This window comes from Dipodomys ordii, unplaced genomic scaffold (assembly GCF_000151885.1).
Source record: "Dipodomys ordii isolate 6190 unplaced genomic scaffold, Dord_2.0 Scaffold259, whole genome shotgun sequence".
NCBI lineage: Eukaryota > Metazoa > Chordata > Mammalia > Rodentia > Heteromyidae > Dipodomys > Dipodomys ordii.
Window position 1 is genome coordinate 804,053 of NW_012267475.1, and position 16,623 is coordinate 820,675.

Genomic DNA, 16,623 nt, shown 5'->3' on the forward strand with positions numbered 1-16,623 from the left:
TGTTGGCTTTTGTAGTAGGGGTGCAGGAGGGTTCACACTGCCAGGTCAGGGGGAAGGACGACTTGTAGGCTTCAAGCCCTGCACACCCTACTCTGTCAGCATAGGCTCCAGCCCCTGTCGGGAGTCTGTCTTTGTTCTGGAATGCATTAGGCCTTTCTTGCCATGACCTCAGATTTACCGTCATTATACTGTATCTCCATTTCCCCCTCTCTTTCAACTATAATTAATGTTTACTATAGTTTGGCACTTAACACTTAGAGAAATGAACTGAATGTCATTTTGGCATGACTGATTTTTTTTTTTTTTAAATCTGACTGGAGCTCCGATCACCTTTATGTGGGCCTACTTGCCCTCCCAAGGGAAAAGAGAACCATTTCCAGCTTCTGCTCAGGACTCCTTTCTGTTCCCTTCAAAACAACCTGTTACTGACTAATGCAAAAAATAGGGGGCTGGGAATGTGGCTTAGTAATAGAGTGCTTGCCTAGCATGCATGAAGCCTTGGGTTGGATTCCTCAGTACCACATAAACAGAAAAAGCCAGAAGTGGCACTGTGGCTGAAGTGATAGAGTGCTAGCTTTGAGCAAAAGAAGCTCAAGCACCATGTCCAGGCCCTGAGTTCAAGCCCCAGGCCTGGCAAAAAAAAAAAAAAGGTAGATATTTTTCTTTAAAAATGTGTGTGTGTGTGTGTGTGTGTGCGCGTGCGCGCGCGCGCATCCTAGAGCTTGAACTCAGGGCTTGCATACTGTCGCTCATATTTTTTTTGGGGGGGGGATCCGGTGATGGGGCCTGAACTTTGGGCCTGGGCACTGTCCCTCAGCTCTTCAGCTCAAGACTAGCACTCTACCACTTGAGCCACAGTGCCACTTCTGGCTTTTTTCTTTTTGCTTATGTGGTGCTGAGGAATCGAACCGAGGGCCTCAGGCATGCAAGGCAAGCGCTCTACCACTGAGCCACTTTCCCAGCTCTTCGCTCAGATTTTTTTACTCAAGGCTAGTGCTCCACTACAGCTCCACTAATAGCTTTTTGGTGGTTAATTAAAGAGTCCCACGGACTTCCCTGCTTGAGCTGTCTTTGAACATGCATCTTCCGGCTTCCACAATCCTTATATCTCAGCCTCCTGCGTAGCTGGGATTGTGCATAAGCCGCTGGAGCCTGGTCCTTTATTTTTTTTTCTTTTTCCCAGTTCTGGGGCTTGTTTGAACTCAGGGCCTGGGAAATATAGCTTAGCTTTTTCCATTAGGGATAGTGCTCTACTACTTGAGACACAGCTCCACTTCTGCCTTTTTGCTGGTCATGGAGATAAGAGTCTCATGGACTTTCCTGCCTGGGCTGGTTTTGAAGAGGCATCCTCAGCCTCCTGAGTAACTAGGATTACAGGTGTGTATTGTTTTAGATGAGAATAACTGAAGATTTGATTTTTTAAAGTTAATTTTATGTTAGCAATTTTAATTATTTGTTCCAATGGGAAAAAAGAAATAAATTTATAGTAATAGCCAGGTTTCCAAATACTGTACTCACATTGACTTTCTGGTCAGATTTTCAAAGGCCTTTTTAATTGTACCTGATTCTAGATCTTCACTTTCTGTAGAATGGAATCTCAAATGCTTCTGGCAACTGTGCATTATTAGTAAGGGATGGTGCTTTGTTATTAGATTGCATTTTATTATTTCCTTCAGCTCAATGTGTACCTGATATTAGAGGGCTCTCCCTATGGAACCAGATTGAGAGGTGCTGCAAATGATGTGGTTTTATTATTTTTGCAGAGCCCCTGTGCATGGGTGGCAAACCTGAGGCTATGCAGGCAGAGAGGGTGCAGCTTGCTCTGGTTGGTGAGGCTCAGGGTGTGGTTCCCACAGGGCCTGTGTGGCTGGTGTTCCAGACTAGACCAGGAAGCTGATGTTCACTCTGCTGGCTCCATGAGGAGATCAGTAGGCATCTAGCACAGCGATCCTGGCCTTCTCACACAGGGGGTCCAGCTGACCATCACCTCCTAGAAAATAATAAAATTTGCTTTGGCTAGCATTATGCATAATATACTGTTCTATTAAATATACCTGAGTTCCCACTAGCAATGCATTTTTTTTAGCTCTGAGACCCAAACTCAAACTCAATTCCTGATGCTTTCTCTCACTGGCTAGTGCTCTATCAACAAAGCCATGCCTCACCATTTTAAAGATATGTAAAATGTTAACTAGGTTTTAATAGAGTCTTACTAGATTGGAAAAGTTTACTCCCAGGACAGAAACCCTGCAAAGAAATCTCTAGAACATTGCGGAAAGTGTTCTGCACTGCAGGCAAGCTGACTCTCAGCAAGTCTGGATAGAATGAACAAGCTAACTAAAAATCTTTTTTTTTTCTTTTTTTGGTCAGTTGTGGGCCTGAACTCTGGGCCTGGGCACTGTCCCTTAGCTCTTCAGCTCTATCACTTCAGCCACAGTGCCTTCCAGCTTTTTCTGCTTATGTGGTGTTGAGGAATCAAACCCAGGGCCTCATGCATGCAAGGCAAGCACTCTACCACTGAGCCACCTTCCCAGCCCCAGGCATGGCTCAGGTGGTAGAGTGCCAGCCAATGAGCAAAACATCAGATTCTGGGTTTGAGTCCAGGACAAAAGAAAAATCACTTTGAAAGAAAACAATAAAGTACTAAAAACAATTGTCCTTAAGTTCCAGCACATATGCATGAAGGCCAGTCTTAACTTTATTTTCTTTCCTCTTCTGTTTCCAGCATTCAGGAAGTGGAGCAAATAAAATAAAAGCTCAGGGACAGAACCTAGGCTCTTAGTTCAAGCCCCAGTATCAGTACACACACACACACACACACACACACTAAAACAAAACTCACAAACCACTGTTTCCAGAGTTCTGGCAACAAGTTCTTCCCTTTTCTAGGTGTGGTTTGTGATGCTCTTTTTCATGTGCCACAGGACTTAAGCCTCTGAGTATGAATTTAAAACAAGCCTGGGGCTGGCGGCTCATGTCTTTGACCCTTGCTACTCTGGTGGCTGAGATCTGAGAAGTATGGCTCAAGGCTCAAAGTCAACCCAGGGAGAAAAGTTTGTGAGATTCTTATCTCTCACCACCAAAGAGCTAGATGTACAACTGTGGCTCCAGTGGTAGGGCACTAGTCTTGAGTAAGAAAGTTTGGGAAAGCGCTAGTCCTTGAGTTCAAGTCCCCAGAACCAGTACCAAAAAACCCCCAAAAACTAAAAACAAAACCCCTAAACACTCAAAAAGAAATCCAATTTGGATTTAAGCATGACACACTGACCAGAGAGACATTCAAAGGAGGCAGAGGGCTGTATACAAACCTTACTCACCAAAGTCCAAGTCCTTAATGTTGCAGTGGAAGACGATTTCTTCATTTACCATGAGTTCCACCAGATTCCAGTCTTCTATCTTCTCTAGGGTCACCTTATGTCCATCTTGGATCAACACAGCTAGAAGACAGAGAGAGAGAGAGAGAGAGAGAGAGAGAGAGAGAGAGAGATTAACCTGGCTATAGGTCCTCATAGATACAGCAGCTTGTCTCTTCCCTGGTGCTCACGGCAATAATTTTACCACTCGATGGACCCTTCCCTGTAGTGGCCTCCACGTGGTCTCATCCTGGCTGGGAAACACAGTCAGATACTTGAGCAATTCAAATTGCAAATTATTCCAGATGCAGAGGATCTGTTTTCTCTGGAAATGTCTACTGGGTTTTCCACAGGTTTCAGAGTTGATGCTCCATATCGGTGGGGACTCCGAATTGCTCCCTCCAGCCTCTTAATCTGTTCCCAGAGGGCAATTACCAGAATAAACTAAAAGCTTCAAAACGTAATTCTAGCTATTGGCCCAGGATATTTCACTCAGAAGGCAGCTTCAGTCAGGGAGCTGGTGGCTCACATCTATAATCATAGCTATTCAAGAGACTGAGATCTGAGGATCAAAGTTTGAAACCAGTCCAGGCCAGCAAATCTAAGAGATTTTATCTCCAACTAACCGCAAAAAGCCAGAGGTAGAAAAGTGACTTAAGCAGTAGAGCACCAACTTTGAGTGAAAAAGCCAGGGCAAAGTTCATGATCTTGAATTTAAGCCCCTGTACTGGCACAAAAATATATAATAAAACAACTTAAAAGTTCCAATAAAGTTCTAAATGAAGGAAAAATTTTACAACAAATTGTCTTTTCCATATTATAATAACAGCAAAATTCTGTGACTGGCTTGTATGTTTAATAATACAAGGATGGTCAACATAAATTTGTACATATGATGAGAGTTCATTTGGACACTTCAAATGTTTGTGAAATGTTAAATTTCTAAGAGTATTATAAACAAAAATGAAGATACAGATATGTCTATTACAACATTATGAATAGCCATCCAGAGCTAGGTGCTGGTGGCTCACACCTGTAATCCTGCTGGGGAAGCTGAAATCTGAAGATCTCTGTTCAAAGCCTGCCTGGGCAGGAAATGCTGCGAGATTCTTATCTCCAATGAACCACCAAAAAGGTGAAAGTGGAGCTATAGCTCAAGAAGAAGAGCACTAGCCTTCAGCACAAAAGCTCAGGGACAGTGCCCAGGCCCTGAGTTCAAGCCCTAGTACAGGCACAAAATGCATGAATGAATGAATGTTCAATATCAATTGAGGGTTCATGTAAGAAAGAAAAAAAAGAGTGGCTCTCTCTATATGGTGAGGTTATATGAAATTTTTTTGATTATTTTATCAATTTCCAGATTTATTATGATTTGTAAAAATGTTCTTTCCAAAAGCTAATGTAGGGCTGGGAATGTGGCTTAGTGGTAAAGTATTTGCCTAATATACAGGAGGCCCTGGGTTCAATTCCTTGGTACACATAAACAAAAAATACATTAAAAATTAATTTAAAAATACAATAATATCAACATAAAGTATGCATTTAAAAAAAGCCAGTGGAGCTAGTGATTCACTCTCACTCCTTCAATCCTAATTATCAGGAGGCTGAGGTCTGGAGGATTGTAGTTCAAGGGCAAAAAAGTCCACAAGATACCATCTCCAAAATAACCAGCAAAAAGCTGGTCTAGAGGCACGGCTCAAATGGTAGAGCACCAGCTGAGTGGGTTGCAGACCTTGAGTTCAAACTACAGTACTTAAAAAAAGCTAAAAGCTAGTAAACATTTTATCTTCATTTTTGGAGTCTGCAGGTTGTTTATCACTTTCAGGCAATGGTTCCTTTGAAGAGATAAGCCATTGTTAGATTTAATTTCTATTGTGGAAAGGCAGGGTGTGTGGTTTAAGAGAAGTGATGTCGATTGGGCTGCACTGGGCTCTCTTTTCTTCCTTCTTCTTTGTGGTGTGTGTGTGTATGTGTGTGTGTATGAGACAGAGAGAGACAAAGAGAGAGAGACAGAGAGACAGAGACAGAGAGAGACAGAGAGAGAGAGAAAGAGGGAGAGAGTCAGAGACAGAGAGACAGAGTTTTTTGGTGGTTAATTGGCATTAAGAGTCTCATAGACTTTCCTGCCCAGGCTGGCTTCAAAAGGCGATCCTCAGAGCTCAGCCTCCTGGATAGCTAGGATTACAGGTGTGAGACACTAGACTCCAGCGGGACTCTATTTTATATAGTGTGGTTCCTCCCAATTTTCCTGATGTGGTCACCTTGAACTTAAACTTTCTGTGCCAATGTATAGTCTTCAAAGTCTGAATACACTAGTAAGATTTTCAGGTAGGATGGGAAGAGAAATCAGGTGTGGATTTTTTTTTAAAGTCTTAGCATTTCAATCAGTCTTAGGTGAAGAAAAATCAGACATTTATGCCAGTTAATTGCATTTAATTACAGAAACAATTGCTGCTTCAAAATGTTCGCGTGTCCACTTCATCTTTCAATCAGTTCAAGAACATCCAGCTCCAGCTGTGAGCATTTTAATTGTGTGATTTTAATTTCACTTCTGGAGAGAAACTTCAGAAAGCTTCAGCCAGGATGTCCATTAACAAGACAGCACTCCTCTGGCACCCAATGGTGGCCCTAATTGACCTACTTTAGCTAATGCCTCTCTCTAAAGACCTCCTGCATTGTTTTCCTTGGCATATTTGTGTTACTGTATCCTGTTTAAGTGTCTTGTTCTTAAACATTTTTTGAAGAAGGCACTCAGTTTGTGAGAGGAAAACAAGGTACCCAAAAGTGAAAAGCATGAGAGATTCTCTCTCAGGCAGCTGATTCCATGTGAAAAAGTTCCCTTTAGTCAGTGCCAATGGCTCATGCTCATAATCCTAGATACTCAGGAGGCTGGGATCTGAGGATCATGGTTCAAAGCCAGCCCAGGCAGAAAAGTCCATGAGACTTGTATTTGCAACCCAGAAGCAGGGTTATGTCTCAAGTGGTAGAGTGCTAGCCTTGTGTGAAAAAGCTAAACCAGAGTATGAGGCCCTGAGTTCAAGTCCCAGTACCAGTATGGACATGTACGTATAGACATGTCCCTCCCCCACATACACATACACACCACACAAGCCAGGCACTGGTGGCTAACTCCTGTACTTCTAGCTACTCAGGAGGCTGAGATCTGTGGTTTAAAGCCAGCTTGGGTAGGAAAGTCCATGAGACTTTTTTCTCCAACTAACCAGCAAAAAGCCAGAAGTAGAGCTATAGTTCAAGTGGTAGACAGCCAGCTTGGAGCACAAAAGCTAGGGGACAATGCCCAGGCCTTGGAGTTCAAGCCCCAGTACTGGCATGCACACGGGCACACACATTACATAAACACATACACACACAGAAAAGAAACCTAATCAATAAGAAAGCTCCAAGTATTCCTGATCACATAACTATCCAGTCAGTAAAGAGGACACTTCAATAAATGTTATACACTCCTATACTTTAGCTCCACCAAGGCTGAGGATTCCTCCTGCCCTTTCTGTTTGGGAGCTCTTTTCTATACTACTCCTTGTCATTGGGTCCAGAGTCCTCATTCCTCAACACTTTCTGGACACAATCCTGCACATCCAGACTAGTAACCTTGACAAGGACATGCTCAATTCTGCCCAGTTCAGAATGTTAGCTGGCTATCTAGAGGGACAAGATGAAGCCCATGGGCAAAAATTCTGGACTTCCACATCCCCCAAACAGTACCCTTTAGGGTGGAACAGCTTGGCTTCGTGATTCTGGCTTTGTGTAGTCTGAAGACCATCCTGGAGAGCAGGCTTCATCTGAGAGGAAGAAAGCAGGAGCAAAACAGCTCTGATTCCCTCCTCACACTCCACCTTTGGGCAAGGTGCTGCTATTAACACCCAAGTCTACGTCTGGGGGGCTCTGGAGAGAATGAGGGTGATAGTCAAGGTGGGGCAGCCCTATAAGAAAAATCCAAGGTGGAGAGATTCTGCAGCCTCCCATTGTCCTCCTCTCCACAGGGCCCATCTGATGGAGCCTCCTATCCCATTTCAGTTTACTTTATGAGGGCATTAGCAATCTTTTTTTGTACTATTATTGGGGCTTGAACTTGGAGCCTGGGCACTGTCCCTTAGCTTTTTTGCTCAAAGCTACTGCTCTACCAGTTGGACCATAAGTCCACCACATCTGGGTTTTTGCTGGTTAACCGAAGATAGGAGTCTCACAGACTTTCCTGCCTGGGCCGATTTCAAACTGAGATACTCAGATCTCAGCCTCCTAAGTAGCTAGGATGACAGGTATGAGCCACTTGCACCAGGCAACAATTTTGCTCCCCTGCTTGCCTTATTTTGTGGGTCCTGGGGCTAGCACTCAGGGTCTGGCACTGTCCCTGAGCTCTTTTGCTCAAGGCTAGTGCTCTAACCCTTTGAGCCACAGCTCCACTTCTGGTTTTGAGTTGTTTATTGAAGATAAGAGACTCACAGACTTTCCTGCCCCAGCTGGCTTTAAACCTTGAATCTCAGATCTCAGCCTCCTGAGTAGCTAGGATTACAGGTGTAAGCTACCAGCACCTGGCAGTATTACTCTTATATGGCACAGTAGCTTAGAAATAGGATTTGATCTACAAAATAACTCACCCCAGGGAGCTGGACCTGGTGAATAATGAGGACCAACCTTAACTGAGAGCAAATGTAGCCTCAAGGGAAGAAACCTGCCTATATCTGGTCTCTCCTCATTTCAACCTTTTATGGCTTTGCTAGATGCAGGTTCTCTGGTCTTTTTTTTTTTTTTAAAGTCCATTGTGGGGCTTGAAGCTAGGGCTTGAGCACTGTCCCTGAGCCTTTGTGCTCAAAGCTAATGCTCTACCACTTTGAGCTAGTTTTCAGGTGGTTCATTGGAGATAAGAATGTCATGGACTTTTCTGCCCTAGCTGGCTTTGAATCACAGTCCTCAGATCTCAGCCTACCCGAGTAGCCAGGAATACAGGCACGAGCCCCACCACGCCCGGGCCAGGCTCTAGCCTTTAAGGGCATGTGTGGTCCTCACTTTCCACTACTGCATTGTTGCTACTTCCCAGGGCCTGGTATCAACACAGATGTCTTCCAGCAACCATCTTCAGACAATGCTGGGCTCCATCATCAATTCTTGTGGACCCTGAGAGGCTGTCAGAGTGATCCTGTATTGAAGTATTAGGATGATGACCTGCTAAAGAGCCTGCATCATGAATTCAGCCTTAGGACACCTGTTTCCTTTCCCTCAGTCATGGACTTACGGAGTCCAATTGTAGGACTTAAGGGATCAAAGATGAAGAGACTCCGGAATTCCTGCAGCTTATCCATATGGCACTGCCTTACATGGAGGACCCTAGCTTTCCTCTGAGCTGCTGTGGAGCTGCCTATTCAAAGAAAGGTCAGATAAATATACTCCTTGAAACCAAGTCCACAAAGGCAGTTGCTAAGCTTCAGCATAAATCAGCCAGAAACTGGAAGGCCACCCACAGGCCACCTACCGCTTTGAAGTGCCACATCATTCTTTGTAAAGGGACATAGGAAACTCAATCCTCTTGATGCTGGAGGGACTGCCATTCTCTGTGGATGACTAAAATAAGGCTCAGGGAGAGTCAAGGTCCAAGGACAGATCACTTTTTTTTTTTTTTTGTCAGTTGTGGGGCTTGAATTCAGGGCCTGGGTGCTATCCCTCAGCAATTTTCCTCAATGTTAGCGCTCTACCACTTTGAGCCACAGCACCACTTCTGGTTTTCTGGTGGTTAATTGGAGATAAGAGTCTTGTGGACTTTCCTGCCCAGGCTGGTTTTGAACCATGATCCTCAGATCTCAGCTTCCTGAATAGCTAGGATTAGAGATGTGAGCTATCAGTGCCCAGTCAGATTGCTTTCTTCTCCCATGTAGCAGAGATCCAAAGTGAATAGCTGGGAATGAGGGCTGGTAATTCATAACTAGCAAGAGACTGGCACTTTGGGTATCTTGATTAAATAAGATTTAAGCTATTAAAAATATATTTGGGGGGGGAAGGATCTGTTTGATTCCTTCCAACTCCTGTAAATGGGTCTTTTTTTATTTTAAGTTGATACTGGAGCTTTCGTTCAGGTCCTTATTCTCTTTTGTGGCCTTTTCTGTTCAAGGCTGGTGCTCTATTACTTAAGCCATACCTTTATTTCTGGCTTTTTGCTGGTTCATCTGGAGATAGTTTCATAGACTTTCTTGCCTGGGCTGGCTTTGACTCACAATCCTTAGGATTACAGGCACGAGCCACCAGCTCCTGGCTTTGAGTGAAGCGTTTAGTGGACACAAGCACAGCAGGCAAGGATCAACCAGGGTCCGGGCAATTACTGAGAACTCTGTTGTTAAGCTTTAATTAAGCTTAGTTAATACTTAATCAGTGTTGAGTCCAAGTGGAGACATTTGCTGAACTATTACATTCATGGGTAATAAAGAAGGAATGAGAGCTTTCAGGTTGTTTAAGGCACGGTCAATTCAGAAAAGATCAGGCATCTTCCTAAAGACAGCAGGGCTTCTGCAAATGATAAAGCGCTATGATTTCTTAAAGTAACACACTAGACTCCAAAGCAGACTTAGGACAGGGAGCTTGCAAGCAGACTTACTTGTTGTGATGCTAGCATTGTGTCTAAAGTGGAACAGCAGGATGGGGAAGACTAGGAGAGGGAGCAGATGCTCTTTGCTTTGTTCCTCTGAACACGTTGGCCCTTGTCATTGGGCCTCTGTGTGCACTGGCAGTTGGTATTAGAGGAGGTTCAAGTGTGGATACACAGAGCTTATTTTACAAATCAACCACCTGCTGATCCCTTGCAGGATTCAACCTCCTCCTCCAACCAGAACAACACTCCCTGGATCTTCTTTAAGTACTTCTTCCCATCCTTCCTGGGCCAGAGCCTGGGCCTTGGCTCCATGCTTCTTTGACTCCAACGTGCCTTTACCTCGCCCTCAATCTGACTTCTCAAAGGCCCAGAGGTGCAGAAGCCACTCACATATTGAATGGCTTACTCAGCTCTCCCCTCTCCCTGCTGAAGCATTCTCCTTTCTTGTGTGTGAGGGGGGGGAGGGAGAGGTACACACATGTGTGCTGGTACTAGGGCTTGAATTTAGTGCCTCATGTTCTTCCTTAGTGTTTTCCACTCAAGGCTGGTGCTTTACCACTTGAGCTATACCTCTATTTCTGGCTTTTTGGATGGTTACTTGGAGCTAGGAGTCTCACAGACTTTGCTGACCCAGCTGCCTTTGAACTGCAGACCTCACATCTCTTAGACTCCTGAGTAGCTAGGATTACAGGCATGAGCCGCCAGTGCCCAGATCTTGCTCTTGTTCTTGAGACAGTCCTGCTATATTCAGCTGAGTCTGGCCTCAGACTAGCACTCCACTTGCCTCAGTCTCCAGAATGCTGGGATTACAGGCGTATACCATCAGTGGTGTCTTTCTTGCTTCTTAAGAAAAAATTTTATACTTTTAAATTTTTATCAGATTATAAATTTAGACTCATGACTTTTATGACCCTTAGAAATTATAGAAAAGGACAAAAACTTCAAAATCATCTCACAGTTTTCCCTACTCCTGCTCTGTTTCTTTCAGAAGAAGGGAGATTGGGTATACAAGGATTCAGCAACACACATGGTCTGACTGTATCTTACACTGGGTTGTGGAGACCCAGGCCTGATCTTTCATAGGTGTGTGGTATTCATTTTCACCACTGTATTATATTTCAGAGGATATATGTGTTGCAATTTAATTGGGCACTTGGGTTTCTGGTTGTTTCTTAATTTTTGCTCTCACCAAGAATGTTTCAGAAAACATTCATAGCATGCCTTCTGAGAATGTGTGAATTTTTTATTTTTATTTTTTGCTAGTCGTGGAGCTTGAACTCAGGGCCTGGGCACTGTCCTTGAGCTTCTTTTGCTCAAGGCTAGCACTCTACCATCATGTGAACCACAGCACCACTTCTAGCCTTTTCTGTTTATGTGGTACTGAGGAATCGAACCCAGGGCTTCAAGCATGCTAGGCAAGTACTCTACCATTAAGCCACATTCCCAGCCCTGAATTTTTTCTTTAAATAAGGAAAATACCTAAAAAATGAAACAAGTTGGGAGTTGGTGACTCATGTCTATAATTCTAGTTACTCAGGAGTCTGAGATCTGAGGATCAAGGTTTGAAGCTGGCCCAGGTAGATGGAGCTGAGAGAGTCTTAATTCTAAGTAACCAGAAAGGAGCCAGAACTCGAAGTGTATTCAAGTGATAGAGTGTCATTCTTGAGCAGAAAAATCTGAGATCATGAGACCCTGAGTTTAAACCCTACACAGACACAGATACACACACACACACACACACACACACACACACACACACACACACACACACACACACAAGAGACAGAGATTAAAAAAAGAAATTGTACAGTATGGGTTACATTTTAATAGATGCTGCCTCTTTGCTTCCCAAACTAACTGTCCAATTTGTTTTTCCATCAAGGATGTATGATGCCAGATATAATAGCTTACATCTACGATAGAGATAGAGATCTGAAGGATCATAGTTCAAGGCCAGCCCAGGGAGAAAGTTAGGGAGACCCTATCTCAACAAGTACACAGGCTGCTAAGCCTCTGTTGCTTCTCTCTACCCTCTATATAGCCAGTTCTTCCTGTTCTTCAAACAGGTCCCATGCTGCCTCTCTTTTCCCTGTGACCCTGTGGGAATATTAAGAATTAACATGTGTCAAACTTCACTATCCTATGTGCAGATCTGGTTTGCATTACTCATATGGCCAACTAAGTGAAGGTTTTTATTCCTTCTTAGCCCTTGTAGGTTTATTTATGTATGCCTTCTGCTTTAGCATAATTTTTGGTATACTTGGTAAATGACATAATTTTCCATGTTTTAAATCCTTAATTATCTTTAAGTAGTTGTACAAAGCTATTTCGATTCAACTTGTGAATTTATGAGTATAGTGTTACCCTTTCCATCATTCTCTCTCATTTCTCTTAGCCCTACCCATCCCCTCAAGTTATCTGGTTCCATAAATAATACAATCAAATTCACATTAAATCAATGTTATCTGTTGACTGTGGAAGCAGTAAGAAATACAATTGAGAGTGTCTGCAGCCATCAGCAAAGGGGCAGAACGGGCAGCCTCAAGTTCCTATACTCCTCAGAAACATCACAATACAACCAGGAGCTGTCAGAACAAACATGGTCAGGGATTCAGAAAACAGTGAAAGACCTACAGCAACCAAGTGAGCACTGAATGCAGAAGAAGGCACCTGTCAAACAGCAGACAAGCTTGGTGGCATTGTTCCGGCCTTTGCCCTGTCTCTCCTGATTTGGTGATAGCCTTGAAGACTGGAGCTCCCATTCCCAATGTGAAATTCGTCCTTGATTCCGGAGAAGGCAAAGAATACCTTATGTTTGAATGCTTCTGTCTGGGTCCTGACCCACTCGGGGGCTTCCTAAAATAAGGTCACAGGCCCTTGTCTTTAGAATTTACATAGGATGGTAAAACCCTGAGCAGCTCACAAAAATTGTAAGGCAAATGAAAAATCCACAATTGCCTGGGCAAGATAACACTGGAGCCATACACTAAAGCTCAGATTTTCTTTGGGAAATTGGGGCATTCGAAAGTGCTCACATATACTGAGCAGTTTAGAAAGTCGAGTGTTGCCCAGGGCAGATGCATTATCAGAAAAGATGACAAAGATCCTTAAGCTTTCTCCAGTGAAGCAGAAAGTAAGTAAAGGCTGAGGAGAATTGTGAATAGCCTGGCTAAGTATTAGAGTGTCCCTTAACCGGAAAATATACAAAGCATGGGACAAGGGGTTATTTCATGTGAAAGCTTCTGGTATTCAAGGCAGTGTTAGTGAAAACACTGAACACAGCCCAAGCCTTCAGAAATCAGCAAGAGCAAACTCTGAGGACTGAGGAGAATCTCATCTTCACAGAGAATGTATTCTAGTATTAGAACTCAACACTAATATCTAGATTCAGCACTACAACCACAAACCATACACAAAAACAAGAAGTATGCCACATTGAAAGGGAAAAACTGGCAGGAACTGTCCCTGAGAAATAGCAGACATTGAGCTTACTTTAGATCACCTCTTAAATATCCTCACAGAACCTAAGGAAATCTTAGCAAAGAACTAAAACAAAGCAGGAAAATGGATTATTAAAAAACTTCTAAAATCAAGTAAAAGACAAAAGTTCTGAAAAGGAACCAAGCAGAGGTTCTAGAGTTAGAAGGTATAACAACTGAAATTTAAAATTCACTAAGAAATTGGCTCGGGGCTGATGGCTCATACCTATAATCCTAGCTATTCAGGAGGCTGCAATCTGAGGATTGCAGTTCAAAGCCAGCCCAGGCAGGAAAGTCTATGAGACTTTTATCTCCAATTAACCACCAAAAGGCTAGAAGTGGAGTTTTGGCTCAAGTAGTAGAGCACTAGCCTTGAGCAAACTGTTTTTTAACTCATTTAATCTGTGGCATTTGCAGCTCAAGTCAACTAATACCAACATTGAGCTCTTTATAATAAGATGCCTCCATCAATTGTTCTCTCATGGAAAGCAACTTTCTTTCTCAGGTGGTTTTCCATTCAACCTTCAAACTCAAACTCAAATGCCACCTCCTCCAGGAAACTTTCCCTGATTGCTCCCATGATTTTTGGGTCTTTCGGGGTGTTATGTCATTCTTCCTGGAAGATCTTTAGCTTGTATCTTATAATGGAAGTTCATCAATAATGCTCAGCCCTGGGCTCTCTTTTGGATATTCTCCTCAAATTATCCACTCACCCCTTTCTATCTTGCATTTTTCCTCTGAACTCCAGAGCTGATCTGACTTGCTACCTTGATATGGGTAGCAAAAAGCACCTGAAGTTAAATATGTCCCAAGTGGAACATGTTCCAAATTATGATTCCCATTCATCAGCACTATCTCTTGCCAATTCTGGCTGGATGGACCTGCCACATCCACCATCGTGGAGAGTCTCCTTGCTTTCACTCTGAACCATTATGCATCCTTTTATAACTGTCCTGGACCAAACGACTCTCACCTCAACGCTGGACCCCAGCAGCCTCTCTGAGTTCCTTTCTGCCACTCTTAGCCCCTGTCACCTGTCAGAGCAGCCGTACCTACAGCAGTGTGACCCCTGTCTCTCTGGTGCTTTCCCTTTTATCAACTCAACATTGTCTAGGCCTTCAGCTTTGGCACATAGCTGTCCTGTCTGGAATGCTCTTGCCTCTGGGTACCTGGTTAATTTCTACTCATTCTAGACTCAAATGCAATGTGATGGAATGCACCTTTCCTGACCTGCCCCTGCCCCTGCCGTTGTAGCTAGGTCTCCCGAGGGCCGACCCCAAGCCCCCAGGGCTCTCAGCAGGGAGAAGGTGGCTCCAGCACACACACACTGACGTCCAGCCGTGAGCCCTGGGTACCTGGGAGCGCCTCGCACATCTGTCCCGGGAAGATCTGCTGCACGACCGAGTGAGCACAGAATAGAGTCTCAGCGCTGCCATTTCACAGCCATTCGACTTGGGGAATGGCTCTTGGTATTTCGGACCCCGTTTCCCTGTTTCTAAAATGAGGTTGGGCACTGTGTTCTGTCAAGATGATCTGTGTGGCTGGCTGGCTCTCAGTGGCCCACACTCCTGTCTGTTCTCAGTTCACGTCCAGCGGTGGAGGGCTGACTCGCCCGGAGCGGGGGACCCAGCCGGAGCGGGGGGCGGGGGGCCCAGCCCGAGCCGGAGCCCAGCCGGAGCCAGGGCCCAGCCGGAGCCGGCAAGGGTTCCAGGGGGACGGCGCGCACACCCCGAGGCCGGGCACACACTGGGGCCGCCGCCGAGTAGCCCACCTTGTAGACCCTCCAGGCGGAAGGTACGGTGCTCCACTGACAGCCCCACGGGGCTGTAGGGCCCGTAGCGCAGGGTGACCTCGGCGTTCTTGGGCATACCTGGGCAGCCCCAGGTGTTCAGGCACACAGCGCGACTCTTGTTGCTAGGCAACCGCCCTTCCGCTCTGGGCGGTGGGCGTGGCCTCGCGGGCGGGGGTGGAGGATTTACGGCCCCACCCACCCCCACTCCAAGGTCCCACCCAGGGCCCAAGTTGCTCTCCCGAGCCCACCGCAGGGTCGGGTTCCCTGGCTCCTGTTAACGGTGAATCAAAGTAACAAAGGGTGAATCAAAGTAACAAAGTAATGGGTGCCGGCGCTGGTTGCTCTCACCTGTAATCCTAGCTACTCAGGAGGTTGAGATCTCAGAAGCCCACTTCAAAACCAGTGTGGACAGACCAGTGTGGGCAGACAGACCCCTCTCTGTAACCGGCAAACACCTGGAAGTGGAGGTGTGGCTTAAGTGGGAGAGGACCAGAAGTGAAACAGCTTAAGCAAGAGAGTGAAGCCTTGAGTTCAAGTGCTAGTACTGGCACCAACACACACACACACACACAGACACACACACACACACACACACACACACAGAGCAGCTAAACATCCAGTTGCAGAAAATTTGGGATGAGAGAATCTTGTCAGAATACCTTCCCTCAATTTATATTTACAAAAGTAAGGCTTAGAGAGGTCATGTCAGGAAGGGGTGTTAAGTGATCAGGGAACCCTTGTGCTGCTATTTTGTTGCCTGTTTTTGATTCAGCACAGTTTTTTAAACAATAATTTATTTTTGTCTTCTCTCTTGGAAAGTTGTTTGTGTACTCTAACTAGTTAGCAGAAATAAAAATGACGTATTCACCAATCTCAGCTTCATTTGTTCAACAGCTCTGCCCTGGAATTCAGCACTTCTAGGCCTGGTGATAAAATGTCACCTGCACACCTGCTGCCTCTCTCTCTCTCTCTCTCTCTTTCTCTCTCTCTCTCCATTTAGCCCTAGACGCAGAGATCTCTCACCCAAGGGGTGAGGAACCCCATACATACTAGGAATCTGGGGCACTGAATAGCTGCCTGTGTCACAGCAGTCTGTGACAGAAAAAAGAAGGAAACATTTATTCTGAAATCCCTGGAGGGGATCCTGGGGGTAGTCTATTATAGCAATTAGATAAGCTCTTGTGATTACAATGTACATTTTTAATTGCTAAAAAACCAATGGGAGTTGAAACTTTCCCTTTTGAACAATGCAGGGATTCGTATTAGTATTAATAATAATATTATTTGTATCAGTCATGGGGCTTGATGCTGTCCCTTAGCTTTGTTCACTCAAGGCTGGCATTCTACCACTTGAGCCACAGCTCATCTCCAGCTTTTTGCTGGTTAATTGGAGATCAGTGT

At 44.7% G+C, this 16,623-nt stretch overlaps 1 protein-coding gene across 1 annotated transcript; it reads right to left on the reverse strand.

Annotated features, from left to right (window-relative positions):
• Window positions 1-1,925: 1,925 nt before the first annotated feature.
• LOC106001042 (chromosome unknown open reading frame, human C10orf53) lies at window positions 1,926-15,298 on the reverse strand. Its single transcript, XM_013036211.1, has 3 exons — window positions 15,202-15,298; window positions 3,318-3,437; window positions 1,926-1,990 (listed from the first exon to the last, which is right to left on the reverse strand). Exons 1-3 carry the CDS (start codon window positions 15,296-15,298, stop codon window positions 1,926-1,928), a joined length of 282 nt encoding a protein of 93 aa, XP_012891665.1.
• Between the last annotated feature and the right edge of the window lie 1,325 nt (window positions 15,299-16,623).